The 17305-nt window shown below is 33.1% G+C and overlaps 1 protein-coding gene across 1 annotated transcript in view; it reads right to left on the bottom strand.

Moving 5' to 3' along the window:
- Positions 1 to 11507: 11507 nt before the first annotated feature.
- Positions 11508 to 17305, bottom strand: part of LOC139484353 (E3 ubiquitin-protein ligase TRIM45-like) — a 31678-nt gene continuing 25880 nt past the window's right edge. Inside the window, exons 5-6 of the mRNA XM_071268091.1 lie at positions 13175 to 13237; positions 11508 to 12317 (exon numbers count right to left, since the gene is read on the bottom strand). Coding sequence (XP_071124192.1) covers positions 11508 to 12317; positions 13175 to 13237 — 873 coding nt within the window. The remainder of the gene's footprint in view (positions 12318 to 13174; positions 13238 to 17305) is intronic.

Genomic DNA, 17305 nt, shown 5'->3' with positions numbered 1-17305 from the left:
GGCAGTATTATCTCCCTTTGTCCTATTTTCTAGTGTTGCACAGGACAGAGGGTGAGGGGAACAGTTTTTATTCTTCCAGATTTTAATCGTACTATTCTATTGCTTTCATATGTCCCATTTATGAAAACTACTATTTGTCAAAAAATAGCATACTGACCAATTTCAGTAAACTGAGAAAAGAAAAGAGAATACTAGTTAGAGCTAGTAATGAGGTGCAGAGGGGTGTTGCTAAACGGCGGAAATGGGAAACGGTAACGGAATACGGAACGGAAACAGTCAACGGAAACAGAAAGAATTTACATCTTTTCTTTTTGTTAATTTTATCTACATAGGCATGCTTTATATAGTATTTCACATGTTCACAAGAAAAAAAAACCACAACACACCGTCAACGCCATTATGAATTTAAAATACAAGATTTCAAAGCATAAAGTATTGAAATAATTACCAGGAGATGATGAGACTATGTTTTTGAAATATTTGATAAAGTCATGTGTACATAGTTCATGCGATTCAGGATTGTCTGTTCGACTTTTCTTTTCTTTTTAAAATTTTGATCAATGTCAATAAGATAGCAACCCAACACGAAACAAATCTCTATGGGCCTATAAAAGATTGACATCGGCCTTGATTCTAAAAATCGAATGTGAAGTAATAAACTAGGGGGAAATCCTTTGTATCGGTTTTCTTCTTTGTTTTTTTTTTAATTGCCTTGAAACAAAATTAGTGATGTGGTGTATCTTGTTGCGTTGTTCTGCATTCATTGGTGATTTTCGTTGTATCTTTTCTTGTATAATGGAAAGAAAACCTAAAAGAAACCTAATAGGACAATGGTGTATGGACAAAATCCGACATGGAAACTACAATAGAAACTTGTATATACTTTAGTTTTATGAAGAAAAAAATGACAAAATCTCTCACTATACAAAGCCTTTCTCAACATTTACAATACTCAAGGATTTGTATAGTAAATCCTTACAATACTGATGTATGTTCAGTGTTTGGTATTAACATAGGAAAAGCATTATATCTCCTAGAATTTAAATCAATTAATACGAATTGATGTGCAAAACGTGGCGAACAATTAGTAGCCTACATGGATATATACTATTTGCACAGTGCCCTCACGAAGTTTTTCGTAGTCATGTTTCAAGTTTTTCAAAAACAAATTGTTCACGCTACTTTTTAAATATCTTGCTTAATTCTTCTCTGAGAATTCAATATCTCTCAAGTAGCCGTTAATTTTGTTTCATAAGATTAATTTAAGTGAAAATAGTGTCACAAATTCAGTATTCTGTTTTACTATATTTATAGAAGAAAACGTGTAGAAAGATAGGTGGAAAATACCAAAGGGTTATTCAAACCCAGAAGTCGAAAACACACCGTCAACGCCATTACTAAAAAAGACCAAAAGACAAACAATTGTACACAAAACACAACATATAAACTAAAGGCTGAGCAACACGAACCCTACCAAAAACTGGGAGTGATCTCAGCTGCTCCGGAAGGGTAAATTTATTCAGCTGCACATGTTACACCCGTTAACATAGACATATTCATTCACACAAGAGAAATATTGAAATTTGAAAGTTACTTTTAATTTTGGTAGTTTTTAAAGATTTTGGTGCTATGTCAAGACAACTGAAAACTCATTCTGCTCTGTTCTTTTTTATGACGGAAATGATACTTTATTTCACACTACGCATCTGATCATTTTGATGTTTCTTTTGGCCATACACCCGATTTTTGTCAAGATATCACTGATATCGTTTACTTGACCAGAACAGTTCCTTGAGATACCCCAGAATCAACGGTCTGTTGGACCTGTTTGATGTTGTTCAATTTACCACGACTCTTTGCTTGCAGAAGCATAGGAATGAATAATTACATTAGATGTATGTTTCATTATAATATTTTATTCTGATTGGCTAACTGCACATCACGTGTTATTCCGTAAGCAGTTGCATTGCTCCATACAACTTTTCACTCATGATAACACGTGCTCCAACAATAAAGTGCACAGGTGAATTAAATAATAAAATATATGAAATTCGTGTTTTCATGATCATAGCTAAAAAATGTAATTATAAGTATTGAATGCTTCTTTTTGTAACTTTATAGGGTTGTAAAAGCGTTGACCGTGCGTACATTTTTAGAATGAAGCGCATCCGCGCTTCATAAAAAATGTACTTCGGTCAACGCTTTTACACCCCAATAAATTTACAAAAAGAAGCATTCAATTCTTAAGTAAATCCAACATTGCATGTGTTTTACCTGGTTTTCTGTAGCTGTTTAATTTTGATTTAATAGTTTATATGAGGCGTTTTCAAAATATGAAATAAATATATCTGTAAGGTGTTCTTAATAATTAAAGGCAACAGTAGTATACCGCTGTTCAAACTCATACATCCATGGACAAAAAACAAAATCGGGGTAACAAACTAAAACTGACGGAAACGCATAAATATAAGAGGAGAACAACGACACAACACTACAGTGTAACTAAAACACACAGAAACGGACCAATTATCAGACAAAATCCCACGAGAATAACAAATATAACATCAAAACCAAATACATGAATTTGGGATAGACAAGTACCGTGACACGTCTTATCGCAATGTCAATTTACACTCACAAATAAGAGAAAACAAACGACGCAACGTTAAATTGTAACACACACAGAAACGAACTATAATATAACAATGGCCATATTCCTGACTTGGTACAGGACATTTTTAAAGGAAAAAATGGTGGGTTTAACCTGGTTTTGTGGCATGCCAAACTTCGCACTTTAATGGCAATGTTAAATATAACATAGAAATGACAACATAATATTACAGGACTACAATACAAATAAATAGGAAAACGTATTAGACAAAGAAACTCATGATTAATGAATAACAAAAAGCATCAGGTTTAAAATTTAATACGCCAAAAACGCTCCTCGTCCACACAAGACTCACCAGTGACGCCCAGATATAAAAGATCGAAAGCGAAAAAAAGTACAAAGTTGTACAGCACTGAAGATCAAAAGTTGAAAAAGGTTGTGTCAAATACGGCTAAGTTTGTATGCTTGGGATAAGAGCATCCTAATTATTTAGAACAATTAATGCTATTTCAAACAGTAAATTTTATCAAATGAATATAACAGATATACATAATGCAACTGAAGTATTAACTCATTACATAAAACAAACACAAATACATAATGATTGACCAACACAGAATAGACACACCCGACTCAGTCCAGGCCTCAACGCAGTAAAATATGAAAATGACGTCACATACGACGGTGAAAAGGCATTAAAAATTACGTCACATACGATGGTGAAAAGGCATTAAAAATTTGAACATATGAAATTTCTGAAACAGCAGAAAAATTACGTCACATAAGAAAAACTATATCTCAAAAGTAAGATAGAATTAGGATTGATTAAAGATTAAAATAGAACTAAATACACAATGCATATTGCAATACTTATTAATAGCAATTAACTATAATATGTATATGTGCAGTTTGTTATGAATCCAACTTCAAACTTAAATTATCGTACAGATTATGTTGACCAAAATTAAATCTAATAAATGACGGCGGTGATTAATTTTTGTTTCCATAACACATAAATATAATAGAAAAGACGTCAACACATTTGACAAATCCGATGAGAATTACAAATATAACATTAAACATTTAAACTAAATACATGAGTTTGGGATAGACAAGTACCGTAACACGTCTTATAGTAATGCGAATTCACACTCAGCAAAACAGTCACAATCGGGAATAAGTCACGTTTGGTAATTAAAAGATTAGACGACATAATGACAAACCACAATCTACCATGTGGTAAAAATGTCCTTAGATAGTTTGGTTAAACACACATCGTATGGATCCACCAATTCGTGATGGTGTCCATAAAATTTACGGAGTGTCAATTTTAATCTGTCCTCTTCATAACTTTGTTGGAGAAGTTTCTGCGTAAGTAGCACACTCCTGTATATGAAGTCCGTATAGTGTGAACAAGCACGTGAATAACGTATCAATTGTGATATGTTAACACCATACGAAGGGGCAGATGGTATGTTACTGCTGAGAAATGGGAAATTGATAATTGGGAAGTTGAAATCGTCCCGTTAGTCATAGATTTTCGTGTGAAGTCGTCCATCTACGTCAATATTGAGGAAAAGATCAAGGTATGAAGCAGTCCTTCTGGTATCAGTAGTATCCTTAATTTCAAGTTCACTGGGATATATGAGATATAAGTATTGGCTGAAGTATGGGTTATTCAATGATAGAACATCATCAATATATTGGAAAGTAAAATTAAAGAATTTCGCAAGGTGCTTTTTCTTTTTGTCTTTTAGAAGGTTTTGAATGAACTCTGCTTCATACGAGTACAAAAACAAATCAGCCAGCAGGGGTGCACAATTAGTACCCATTGGAATACCGATTGTCTGTTGAAATATAAATCCTCCAAACTCAACAAATATATTGTCGATCAAAAAGTCCAGCATTTTGATAATATCATCTTCAGTATATTTTCTGGAAGATTCAGTGTGATTCTTCACAAAATATGAATTATTGTAACCCAAAACGAGAAAATTGTATCTACGATTCCCATTTTTATAGAAAAAGCTCTGTTATATCTTAACGATTTTTTGTCGCAATACATGTAATTACAACTGCGACATTTATGTAAATATATAAAAAGAAGATGTGGTATGACTGCCAATGAGACAACTCTCCACAAGAGACCAAAATGACACAGTAATTAACAACTATAGGTCACCGTACGGCCTTCAACAATGAGCAAAGCCCATACCGCATAGTCAGCTATAAATGGCTTCCAAATGAAAATGTAAAACAATTCAAACGAGAAAACTAACGGCCTTATTTATGTACAAAAAATGAACGGAAAACAAATATGTAACACATAAACAAACAACAACCACTGAATTACAGGCTCCTGACTTTGGACAGGCACATTCATACAGAATGTGGTGGGGTTAAACATGTTAGTAGAATCCCAACCCTCCCCCTAATCTGGGACAGTGGTATAACATTACAACATAAGAACGAACTATAAAAATCAGTTGAAAAGGCTTAACTCACCAGATGGACACAAATACACTTGAAGTGGACGTGGCCGGGTACTTGTACATCCCAACAGCAAAAATACACTAGGTAGTACTCGCAGTTAACTGACAGCTAGTTCAAAGCCATTAACAACAAACAAAAAAATCATGCATCTAAGACGTAACCATTGATGGTACTATAATAATCTTGACGATAACGCATTATGTTAGAGCATACTATATGTTGCAGCATCCTGCAGTGAATGCATGTTTGAGATACTTGAATAGCGAAAATGCACAAATGTCTCCTGTTGTCCATTCATCACGTATCATGCTGGAATTGCTGATTGTTGAAAAAATGGTGAATAATAATATGATAGCTGCTAATTCATTTTATATTTTTTTTTAACATTCTATATAACCTATTTCGTCTGGCCCTCACACTTTTTATGTATTGAATCAATATTCTAAATTTGTGTTCGTTCATACTTAAGTTATCATGTCTTTCCAATTTGGATGTAACGGTTTATTTAGTGGTACATACATTTTGTATTTAGTTGATGTCTTCTTAGTTGATACAATTATAGTGATATATTCATTCAATATTTTTGCTCTGTCATGGTCGTTTTCTGCTAGTACTAAGACCTGCTTTAGTCTTTAGTGGTATACTTTGAGAGTTCTTGTTTAACTGACCTGGCCCTGCTAAGTGAGCTTTTCTCATCACTTGGCGTTCGTCGTCCGATTTTCGTCTTTGTTAACTTTTACAAAATGTCTCAATCTCTGAAACTACTAGAACAAATGTTATTGAATATATGTCTTTTAAGGAGTCGCCCCATAGTTTTGGTTAAACTTTGCAACAATTATCATCGGTGTATCTAGTTTAAAAACTGTGTGAAAAACATGTCTAATCTGTCATCGGACTCGGAATTCTTTTAAAATTAGGTTTACTGTGTATTGCTTCATATGTGTTTCTTAATTCTACATTGGCTAGAGGTATACGGGGAGGGTTGGGATCTCACAAAATATGTTTAACCCCTCCCCCCCCCCCCCCTTTCCGCATTTTTTCACCTGTCCCAATTTCAGGAATCTCTGACCTTTGTTAGTCTAGTTTATATGTTTTGGAGTTTAGTGTGACGCCCATTTTCACTGAACTAGTACACAATTTTATTTAGGGGCCAGCTGATACCACCTCCGGGTGCGATATTTTCTCGCTGCGTTGAAGACCAATTGGTGGCCTTCTGATGTTGTCTGGTCTTTCATCGGGTTGTTGCTTCTTTGACATTTTTCATTGTCAATTTTATAAGAATGTTGAGCTCTACCTTATGTCCATTCACGTCAAGTCGGTCAAATTATAGGAGATATCGACCTTATTTGACGAATTTTCTCACTTACATGTTCGCCTGTTATATTGAAATATATGATAAATAGATAGAAACTTTTAATAGCAAAAATTACCAGCAAGATCTATGCAGGTTCGTAGTTCTTTTTTCCCTCCCCTTAAATTCCGTCTATATAAATATTTCTTTCCGTTTCCGTTTCCGTGTCCGTTCCGTTTTCCGTTTCCGCCGTTTAGCAACAGCCGGTGCAGAGATATAAATTAAAGAATGATGACTCGAATAAGTGTTGAAAACATTAAGGCATTAAAATACCGATAAAAGAAATGAATAATGTACATTATAAAGAATACATCTAACTCATACAGAAGAAAAAATGATAGTGAAAGCATGTTCATGAAGTTTTAAGAATAAGCTCTCAAAGATAAAAAAAAAAAAAAGTAAATGAAATTTAAAGATCACAGAAGTTTAAGGCCCCTCCCCACGCAACCTTTGTGTATACTATCACCGTAAATAGTGTTCTTTGTTCCTAATATTTTGAAAAAAGCAAGTATTTTCATATCATCTTGAAAAAGAGAGTCATTATCCATGACTGGTACTTATATATTTCTACGTCTACTAATTTGTAGTGTCCGCCTTCAGAACTTTAACATGATATTTGTGTGATGGTCTGAATAAATTAAAGATGTGTATGTCTGTTCCTTTTCTGAGTCGAAGGTGGTGGTATTTATCTTTCCTTTATTTCTGATGAAACAAGCATTTATTCAAAGTGTGTCATATCATTGGGCACCATAATTAAAAAATATGTCTTTCCAAGTTCTATTTCTTAGGGTTTTTTTTTATTTCCCAATAACAGATTCAAATGTATTCAGGGTAGCAGTTCTGTTAAATACTTAGAGTTCATAAAAAAATCTATCAAATCCAAACTCTCAAATATAATAAGGAACGTTCGGAAAGGGGGGGGTACTACGTCAATACTTAATTGATACGGATTGTGTCGTAGGCAAAAATGTAACCCTTTCTCCCATATCGTTTAGATGTCGTGTGGTTTGTAATGGCCTGTAATTTAAGAGTGGAATACCAAAGTGCCAAAAGAGAAAAAAAATGGTTGTTAATAAAACAGCCGGAAACATCACGAAAGATGACAGACGAAAAAGTTATGGGAACTTGATTGACCTATTCATATATTTCTGAAGGTTCCCAGACCTATTCACATATTTTCAAGCTTGAAAATGTGACCTATTCCAGAAGCACGTCCTATCCCCTTGTAAACATAGCAGGTGGACCCCCCCCCCCCCCCCGCGAGAAGGAACGTACCCCTTTTTTTCTACATATAAATATATATACAGTGCAGAGAGGATCAACATAACAATGTTACAGTAGATCTGATTCTTTACTTCCTGCTCAACAGGTGCTGGAACTTATATTTTTAACCTAAAAACTCGACTACAACACCGCCTAGAATTGGGCAGAAGTCTTATTCCCTTCTCGAACAATAGCTGATAGATGTAATAGCTGATATATACACCATAAACTATATACAATTTGTCTCAAATTCTGCCCTACAATGTTCTATTTTCAAGTTGCATTAGAACTCTTTGTTCTTCCCTCCAGCGCGATTCGAACCGCCCTAGACCACCCGCCGTGGCTTTCGGTGGTTGAATTTAAGCTTTTTCTCTTCGGTAATATAGATTGAAATTAAATTTAGTTTTTGGTGAAAAACGATCTCTAAGGAAACCACACAAACAAAACAAAAAGCATCATTTATTTTTTTATAGTTTTTTATTTGTACCGACTTCATTGTCACGAAACAATCTGATAATATAATATAATGAAATTGACCTTGCGGAAGTCTAATATATACGGTCTGACAGTTAAGTTGTAGTACATTTCTTTGAATCAATACATTTCATGAAAAAAATCTGACCTGCGCTTTGTCAATTAACATTATCACAGTGTGGCGTATTATTGTTGGGACAAAATTATAGAAAAAGTCTACTCGCTGTTACTCAAAGTAATAACAATGTTATGTTAAGCAAATCGTTAATTACTCATTTTGGCAGCTTCACTCAAAGTCATTTTTACTTTTGTCAACTGAACCTTCCCACTTAACTTCTACCTTAACATTAAAACTCTGTTCACATGAAATTAAATTCCGAAACTTACTATTGTATACATAGAATATTAATCAATGTATTTTAAATTCGGAATATCTTTATAAAAAAAACCATAACAAACAATAAACTAATAGAATTTAATGCGACTGTCATACATGTGAGAGGTTAAGTTAGCTTTAAAACCATTTTCTACATTAGAAAATACATGAACGAAGTCATGAATATGGCAGTTGTTATCCATTAGTTTTGAAGTGTTTTGAGCTTTTTATTTTGCCATTTGATCATGAAATTTCCTTTTTGAATTTCCCTCGGAGTTTGGTATTTTTGTTACTTTACTTTTTTTATCCACTACGGGAATTTTTCATTTAATTTATTAGTCGAATCAGGAACATATAGTGTTCCCAGGTCGAATACAATGATCTAGAGAGGAATTCAACCATAGGAACATAAACACTAACAAACCATAACAGACAAGTGTTACCAGCAAAACATCTAATGATTATATTATACAATATATTTTGAGTTGCTGCCTTAAGTTTAAGTTTACCCTAATCCCTTTCTAAACCAAGCGTCAATTTGGAAGACTATGAACAAAAAGCAATGTTATTTCCAGTGTGGTAAATTTCTATCTTAAATTAAAAGTCAGTTCATATATTTCTAATATGCAGACGTTAACACCTAATTGTTGTCGAAAGTAAATCATAATGTGAAAAAGATAACAGACAGACAGTCTTAGAACAACAGACACCACTGCTCATACATTAGCACATAGTTATGTCAAGACGACAAATCAACAATAAAAATGTACGTAGGCTAACAGACGGTCACACATGAAGCTACGATCATAGTATCTTGATAACGTGTAATGGATGAATCGGTCAAACAGACACTTATGTGACTACGCCATGCGAGAATAAAATATATTTAATTGGTTCATTTGTGTATATAACATAAACAATAAATTGTATGACAATTGCAAAATCTAGCACTACTGATCATAGAAAATTATGCAAAATATAAATCTGTTTATATATATGATGATGACAAATAATCTTTTACAAATCTTTAAAAGTTTAGATTATAGCAAAACAAACTAAACCATTTACATGCATATGGAATAGTATGTCCAAACAATGCCGATGTAAGTGTTATACAAACTTTATAATATCAACCATTTATATATTTATCCATATAATTATAGCTTTGATATAAACGTACTGTTGTTATTATTTGAGGAAAACAATGACGCTAAGACAAATATAACAAATTGTTATACCTCAGTATGTTTTTTCTATATAAAAGATAATGAAATAACTGTGCTGTTTAATAGTTTAATAATCATATTTCCAGTACTTTTTCATGCTTTATTTTTCATTGGACAAAAATGATGTCATTAACTATTCTGCTTGGATTTGTGTGCTTGGCAACGGCAAACTCTAATGTCGTAAACGGTATAATCTGATTGTAATTTCACGTACAAGAAGCATTATGAAAGAGAAAGAAAATCCTCTCTTGCATTTGTTTATGATCTAAAATATAGAACCGTATTCTAAAATTGTATTTGCGTTTGGTGTACTTTAGCTAGAAATTATTGTATGCACAGAAATTTTACCACAAGTATTTCTAGTCTTTATGCAATTAATGATATATTTATAAATACAACACGAACTATAAAAAAAACGTATAGTTTATCTTGTGCATGTCAAGTGACATTTTTCTTTTCTTTCAGATGATATATGTACTTTTAGAAAATTTAATTTGGTATTTAAAATACTTAATGACTGTGTTGTTCAGTATAATAAAACACCTAATGACTGGTTGTGTGGGTAATAGCTAGACTGTTGTCCCTCCGCATACCAACATGCTATTACCCTCACAACCAGTCAATAGGTGTATACTACTAAAAACAAGTCTAATTTTAAAAATGTCAATAAACATAAGAAAATGTATAAATAACAATTACTATAACTAAATCAATAAAATCAAATTAACAAATAATACTAAATCTCCAAAAATATACAACTAATTAAAAGTAAATATAAAAAGCAACTTTAGACGCAAATATTCTGTCTTCTATCCATTGCAAAGTATGCTGCACATTCCCGGCATTTCTTCTATTCTAATCTGTTGAATATAAGAATTAATATTAACAAAAGACAAATCAATTATATCATGTAACTTGTTGTAAGCATATAGTCATTGTGATTGTGTATGCAGATGTATGGTAATGAGACTCGCAATAGTTCAAATGTTGCACGGCCAATATTCTATGGTTAGTGATTTCTTAGAATAAGTTTTGATCTTAAAACTATTTCCAAATTCCAATCGAGTTCAGTTTTAATTTGTTTACGTCGTCTTGTTTTCATACAAACTCAAGATCTTGCTCATTTATTAGTTAACAATGTGTGGTAGACTGGTTATTTTTTTGCCATGATGTTACCATTTTGTTTTCGACTGCTGAGTTTGAAATTCCATATTGCATTTTATCGTCTGATAGTGACTGGTCTGTAGTCCTATTACATTTTGTTTCATTGGTTATTTGGGGAACGATTATTTCCCTTTAAGGGGGGTTATTTTTTTACCTAAAAAAATATTCTGATCCCTAATTTGATGAGGAAAAATTATGGTCAAGCATAATATGACAAAATCAAAATCTTAATTAAGATTTTCCCCATACCTTATAGTGTTACATTTTCTTACAAAAAACATACCCCCCCCCCCCCCCCCCCCCCCCCCGTTTAAAGTTAAATGATTGATCCCTTATAGTGCCCAGGTCCATTGCGAAGGTAAAAATCAACGTTTATTTACGTCATTTTCACACAATAATAAGATATTTTCCTTCAAAAAATGTAACACCATTTTCATTATCTTGAAAAGTTTTTAAAGCCAGATTTTACAGGTGAGACGGATTTTGTAATCATAAAATTCGTGTTATTTAATAACATGAATGTTTTGATTTCTATATCAACTGTGAATCTTACTTTGTTCTGTACTCCTGCAAGGAATGAATGGTTTCATCGATAAATCCTTTTAGATCTGGCGCCTCAATGTGATATGGTTCTATAACATCCTTTGCCTCACTGGTCAAATCGCACATATCCCTCTTCAGGGTCTGATATGATACCAAAAACGAAACAGCGTGCTCTTCTGACAAAAGTGTTTTAAGACTTTCATACACAGCTGTTTGTTTTCTGTGAATTCTTTCTTTATTTTTCCAAGCACTTTGTAGCTCCTCCTTCTTCCACTTAGTTGCATCCCCTACTTCATTGACTTTGATATCAGTCTTTGTCTCAATTAATTTCTGCAGATCTTTACTAACATGTCGGATTCTAGCAATAGCAGCTCCCGATTCCTCGTCCAACTCCGGTATGTTGACCATCTTTGTTTTCTCAGCCAATTTTGATATCCTCTGAAGTTTATCTTTCATATCTGATAATTTGGATTTCGCGAGTCTTTTAATTTCGTCGGATTTTTCTATGATACCAGACAAGCCATGTTCCTTGTGATCAGATGTTATGCATGTATTGCATACCAGAATGTTGCATGGAATGCAGTAAAATGTATACTCAGATTTGTGTAACTCACACATTAATTTTACTGCTGATGGATTAACGCTTTTCAAATCGGTTACAGTGTGCTTTTTTGAAGGTAGTGGTTTATCATGAGTGTCTCTACAAGGTTTACAAAATGATGATTTGCAGTCATAGCAAAAGTAAATACCTTTGTTTCCACAGAAAACACATTTTTCTATTGACGTCTGCGGTGAAAAAGTCAGTGTAGAGGATATCTAAACAAAGAGAAATATTAAAAGGTGAATTATGTTGAAATCGATGTCGCACCGGGAGTGAAACAGTCAAAAAATTGAAAGTGTTATTTAGGATACGAAACAATCTATTTTTTTCGCGACAAGTCGAAAGCAATTTTTTTATTTCAATTTTAGCATTACATATAGTGGCAGCTGAGGGTGAAACAAACAATTTTTTTTTCTCAGAATCAAAAACAAATTGTTTTTTTTTCCAAAAACTGGAAACAAACTTTTTTTTCCAAAAAAAAAACCATAGCCCCCCCCCCCCCCCCCCCCCCCCCCCAATTAAATCAAATGGTTGCTGCCTTATGAGTTTGAATAACCCTCTTTGGTGACACGGTATAAAGTTCTTAATCTACAATGTGAAGATGGCAAACACACAGGTGTATCTGTAGAAAAGCAGAACAACTATGTAAAAGCTAATGTTGCCCAAACCTATAGTGTAAATTGTATCCTAGTAACGTTTTGTACATTTAACTGCTCATTTCACATTGAGAGGGGAAAAATAGATAATAAAGTTTATAAATTTTTGTAATTCATAACTGTCCATCTCTGAAATTCGCCAATTCGTAAATCAAATCCATCAGAATTTTGAGACTACTTAACGTAGTGTATCGATTTCGTCCAACTAGGGAAGACTTTCAAAAGAATATTCGGGAAGATGTTCAATCCCTGTATTTCCTTTTTTGCTGTAGACTCGTTGTCTTACTATTCAATGATAATATAAATGTTATCTTACATATTCGTTTATGAACATGACAGAAACTATCAAAAAATTCAAGGCGTCTTCTCACTATGTATAGCCAACAAAATCAGATTAAAATAAAGATTAGTCTTACTTCTGTTGTGGATGGTGATTCTGGTAGAGGTCCTGGAGGAAATTCTTCAAAACGTGAATATTTCTGAAAACAAAAAATGTAAAGTTTTTAAACAAGTACGTTCTGACAAAAAGTAAATACATCACCTGCGTAAGAAGGAATAAAGAAACTTAAAAATAATCACACTACGATAATAAAGAATAAATTTTGTTAAGAAGTCACTGGTAGTTTCAGAAAAGAAATGCGTTGTGCACATACCATACATGTTCTCCTTGCCTATATAAATCATTTTTTGTGAAAGTAAATTACACAATAAAAAAAAACATACACAAACAGGATGACCACAAATTTGCTTACTTGCAGCTTTGATGTTTATGTTAAGCATCATATATATACAACAAGTCATTATCTGCAGCCTTATTTAGAATTTTCACAACTTTCTAACATTGCCCAAGGTCCTACTTAAAGAGTTAACTGAAGTACTTCCATTTCAATATCCAGAAACAAATTTGAATATGTATGATGACCTTAAATCGATTTTTCAGCATACGGATATGGAAATTAAATTACACATTGCTATATACATATATAAACAGACGAAATGCTGGTGTCATCGTCAAATACGTTAATAAAGACAAATATATGGCAAGCCGTTCTCGTCAAAACTATGTTTAGACCCTTAATTTATTCGAAAAAATTACACAATGAGATTAAAAAACCTAAAATAACACACTTAGAAATCGAAATTACACACTGAGATTAAAAAAAATGAAAAACACACACTGAGAAATTAAAATTACACACTGAGATTTTAAAAAGACACACTGAGATTAAATAAATTGAAAAAACACACACTGAGAATTGTTAATTACACATTGAGATTTCAAAAATACACATTGAGATTAATATGCAAATTACTAATGAATATTCATGAGATGAATAATTCAACAGATCAATATCTTGGTCTCTATAACTCTTGTCATTATAATGAAATGCGGTTCCTTCAACCAACGTTCATAATAAATTTCAAGACTTAACATCGTTTTTTGCTAACTCATATTCATAAGTTATTTGTCAATATAATTCAGATTAATATTATTGCCAACGGTGTATCGGGAATGTTTGCTTAAAACTGTTTAAGCATAGGTCCTTTTTCAAAAGTCTTTCAACTGTTACCCTGATTTCGCAAGGCAATCTTTTATATTTTTGTTGTTACGTTTATATGTTATAATAGACACTTGCACGGTGGGTATGGTTGTCCTGCGAGAGAACGTACTGTGCTGGTGATTTGGTCCTGTCAGGTGCTGGTGGGTTTGTTTACATTGTATCAGAACGGCAGTAAAACGACTGTTTTGTTGCTTAATTTTTCTCTGATGCGTCATAAGTACTATGCAAAGTATATTACAACAATATTATATTGCAAAAGTCGTACAAGTTCGTTAAACGGAATTGTCCTGACGCTGTGCTGGTGATAAGAAAAACGGTCCTGGTACTGTGCTCCAATGTCCTGGTTCTGTGCCTTTATATTTTAGTTAAAAGAAGCATATATTCAAGATCATTGATGCTGCATTGTTATTGACTTATTAACTGTTGTCTGCTTTCTTGAAATTGACATTGTTGTGAATCTGTTTACTGTTATTATGAGAGAAAAAATACACCTATTTTTTTAAATTTTTTTTTTTAAATTAACTGTAATTTTATTTATTGGCCTGTTGATGGAACCCTTCTTGTCCCTTTTAAGATAAAAAAATATGTTAACGATTTTCGGGATTACGATCATTTTGCAAGATTACCAAAATACGTTGTAATTTATACAATACTTATATAATGCAGATGATGTGGTATGTTTGTTGTCAATGGAAAAATTTCCGTAAGATACCAAAGAAAGTATGTGTTAACAACCATACGTCATCGTACGACCTTCAACAATAACCGATAAAATAAAAATGTAAAAGGTTTTGCATAAAAATGGAGAGCAAAAATATAGAACAAAGGACTTACTGAGCGTTTGAATCATATGTCTTTAGCAGCTTTAAACACATTTGTTTGTGAACAATTGAGTGCTGACTATAAGAAAGACATTAGTATTGCGGGTTTGCTTGTTTTTGGGTTTTTTTTCGGGGGGTGGGGGGGGATAAGTTAAAGCGAGATTACAGTGAAAGTTTTAAGCTTGGAATAGTTTCCCGTAAGATTTAAAAGTTGTATTTTAAAAGAAAAATTCGTAAGGGTTCCGCGGAACCCAGTGTCTCGCCTACTTTTGCTGTTAATCGCAGACTCAACAAAATGAGGAAAAACATCAATAAAAATGTCCCTCTCGATACTGTCTTTTGATTGAAAGAAGCTTCCAAGTTTGGTAAAAAATCCAGGATAGTTTATGAATGTAATAAATGTTTTATAAACTTTAACTGCAGACTGTATTTAATGTTAACTGGAAGAAAAACTAAGTCCATTGGTAAGTAAAATACGGAAAAAGTGAATTTTTTTTTTTACAAAATTTACTTCTGAATAATATCTTATGATCAGAAACAAGCTTCTGTCTAAGTTTGGTAGAAATCCAGGATAGTTTAAGAACATTATAAAAATTTTAAAAACTTTAACTCACACGGCGACATATAAAAAATCGAGGAGCAAGTGATGAGAACTTATTTTAATAAGATTGAGTTTAAGAAAGTTATTAAAATTTCAAAAACTTTCACCACAGAGTGAATGTAATGTTTCCTCGCAGAAAAACTAAGTCCATTTATAAGTAAAATACGGAAAAGTGGAAATTTATTTTTACAAAATATTCTTCTTGATACTATCTTATGATCACAAACAAGCTTCTGTCCAAGTTTGGTACAAATCAAGGATAGTTTATGAAAGTTATTAAAATTTTTAAAACTTTAATCACAGAGTGAATGTAATGTTTCCTCGCAGAAAAACTAAGTCCATTTATAAGTAAAATACGGAAAAAATGGAATTTTTATTTTTACAAAATTTACTTCTGGATACTTTGGATACTTTCTTATGATCATAAACAAGCTTCTACTAAATTTACTAAATTTTATCATCGGTATAAAGACATTATTCGTAAATATAGCTCAACATGCAGACTTTTAATACGTTCAGGTATTTCACATCCAATTTTTTATGGTAATATCCTTTATAAAGCACAAAGGTGTCAGTATTCACCTCAGAAACTTACAAAACCTTTGAATAGACTTATTAAGAAGGGATATAATTACGATACTGTTGTCAAGTCATTAAAGATTGCATATTTTGGCGTTAATATTGAGTCATTGATAAGGTCTTTGCATCGGAACTAAACACATTTATTCTAAAAACAGTTGTTGGCATGACACGGGTTATGTTCTTCTCATATATGTTATGATGGTATGATACTAAACCCCTAACGGGAAGGATTGTGCCTGATGTTCATATGATGAAATCATAATCTTTCAGTCAGTTTAGTTGAAGTCTGGAGCTGGCATGTCAGTTAACTGCTAGTAGTCTGTTGTTATTTATGTATTATTGTCATTTTGTTTATTTTCTTTGGTTACATCTTCTGACATCAGACTCGGATTTCTCTTGAATTGAATTTTAATGTGCGTATTGTTATGCGTTTACTTTACTACATTGGTTAGAGGTATAGGGGGAGGTTTGAGATCTCACAAACATGTTTAACCCCGCCGCATTTTTGCGCCTGTCCCAAGTCAGGAGCCTCTGGCCTTTGTTAGTCTTGTATTATTTTAATATTTAAATGTCTATCTACCTTGCACATTTTAGAAAATTCAGATCAGATAACGAAACTGGGTCCAGCAACATTTATAAGCAATTTAAGATTTTGACCCTCACAGTTTCCATTCACCACAAATATTCTCGTTACAACGAATCATTTAAATACAAAAATACGAGTTGCAGCCTTTGGTTATCTATTTTAAAATAATTGTATACGGATAAAGATATGAAAGGCAGCAGGGTCACCTGGGTGAGGAGTCCATGTCATCTGAAATAAATGCTAAGCACAGTGGCGGATCCAGAACTTTTCCTAAGGGGGGGCCCGCTGACTGACCTAAGGGGGGGGCCGCTCCAGTCATGCTTCAATGATTCCCTATATAATCAACCAAATTTTTCCCACGAAAGGGGGGGCGGGCCCGCCAGGCCCCCCCCCCC

The sequence above is a fragment of the Mytilus edulis genome, chromosome 8 (genome assembly GCF_963676685.1).
Source record: "Mytilus edulis chromosome 8, xbMytEdul2.2, whole genome shotgun sequence".
NCBI classification, from domain to species: domain Eukaryota; kingdom Metazoa; phylum Mollusca; class Bivalvia; order Mytilida; family Mytilidae; genus Mytilus; species Mytilus edulis.
The sequence above is the reverse complement of the archived record's forward strand: the minus strand, read 5'-3'. Positions and strand labels throughout refer to the sequence as shown.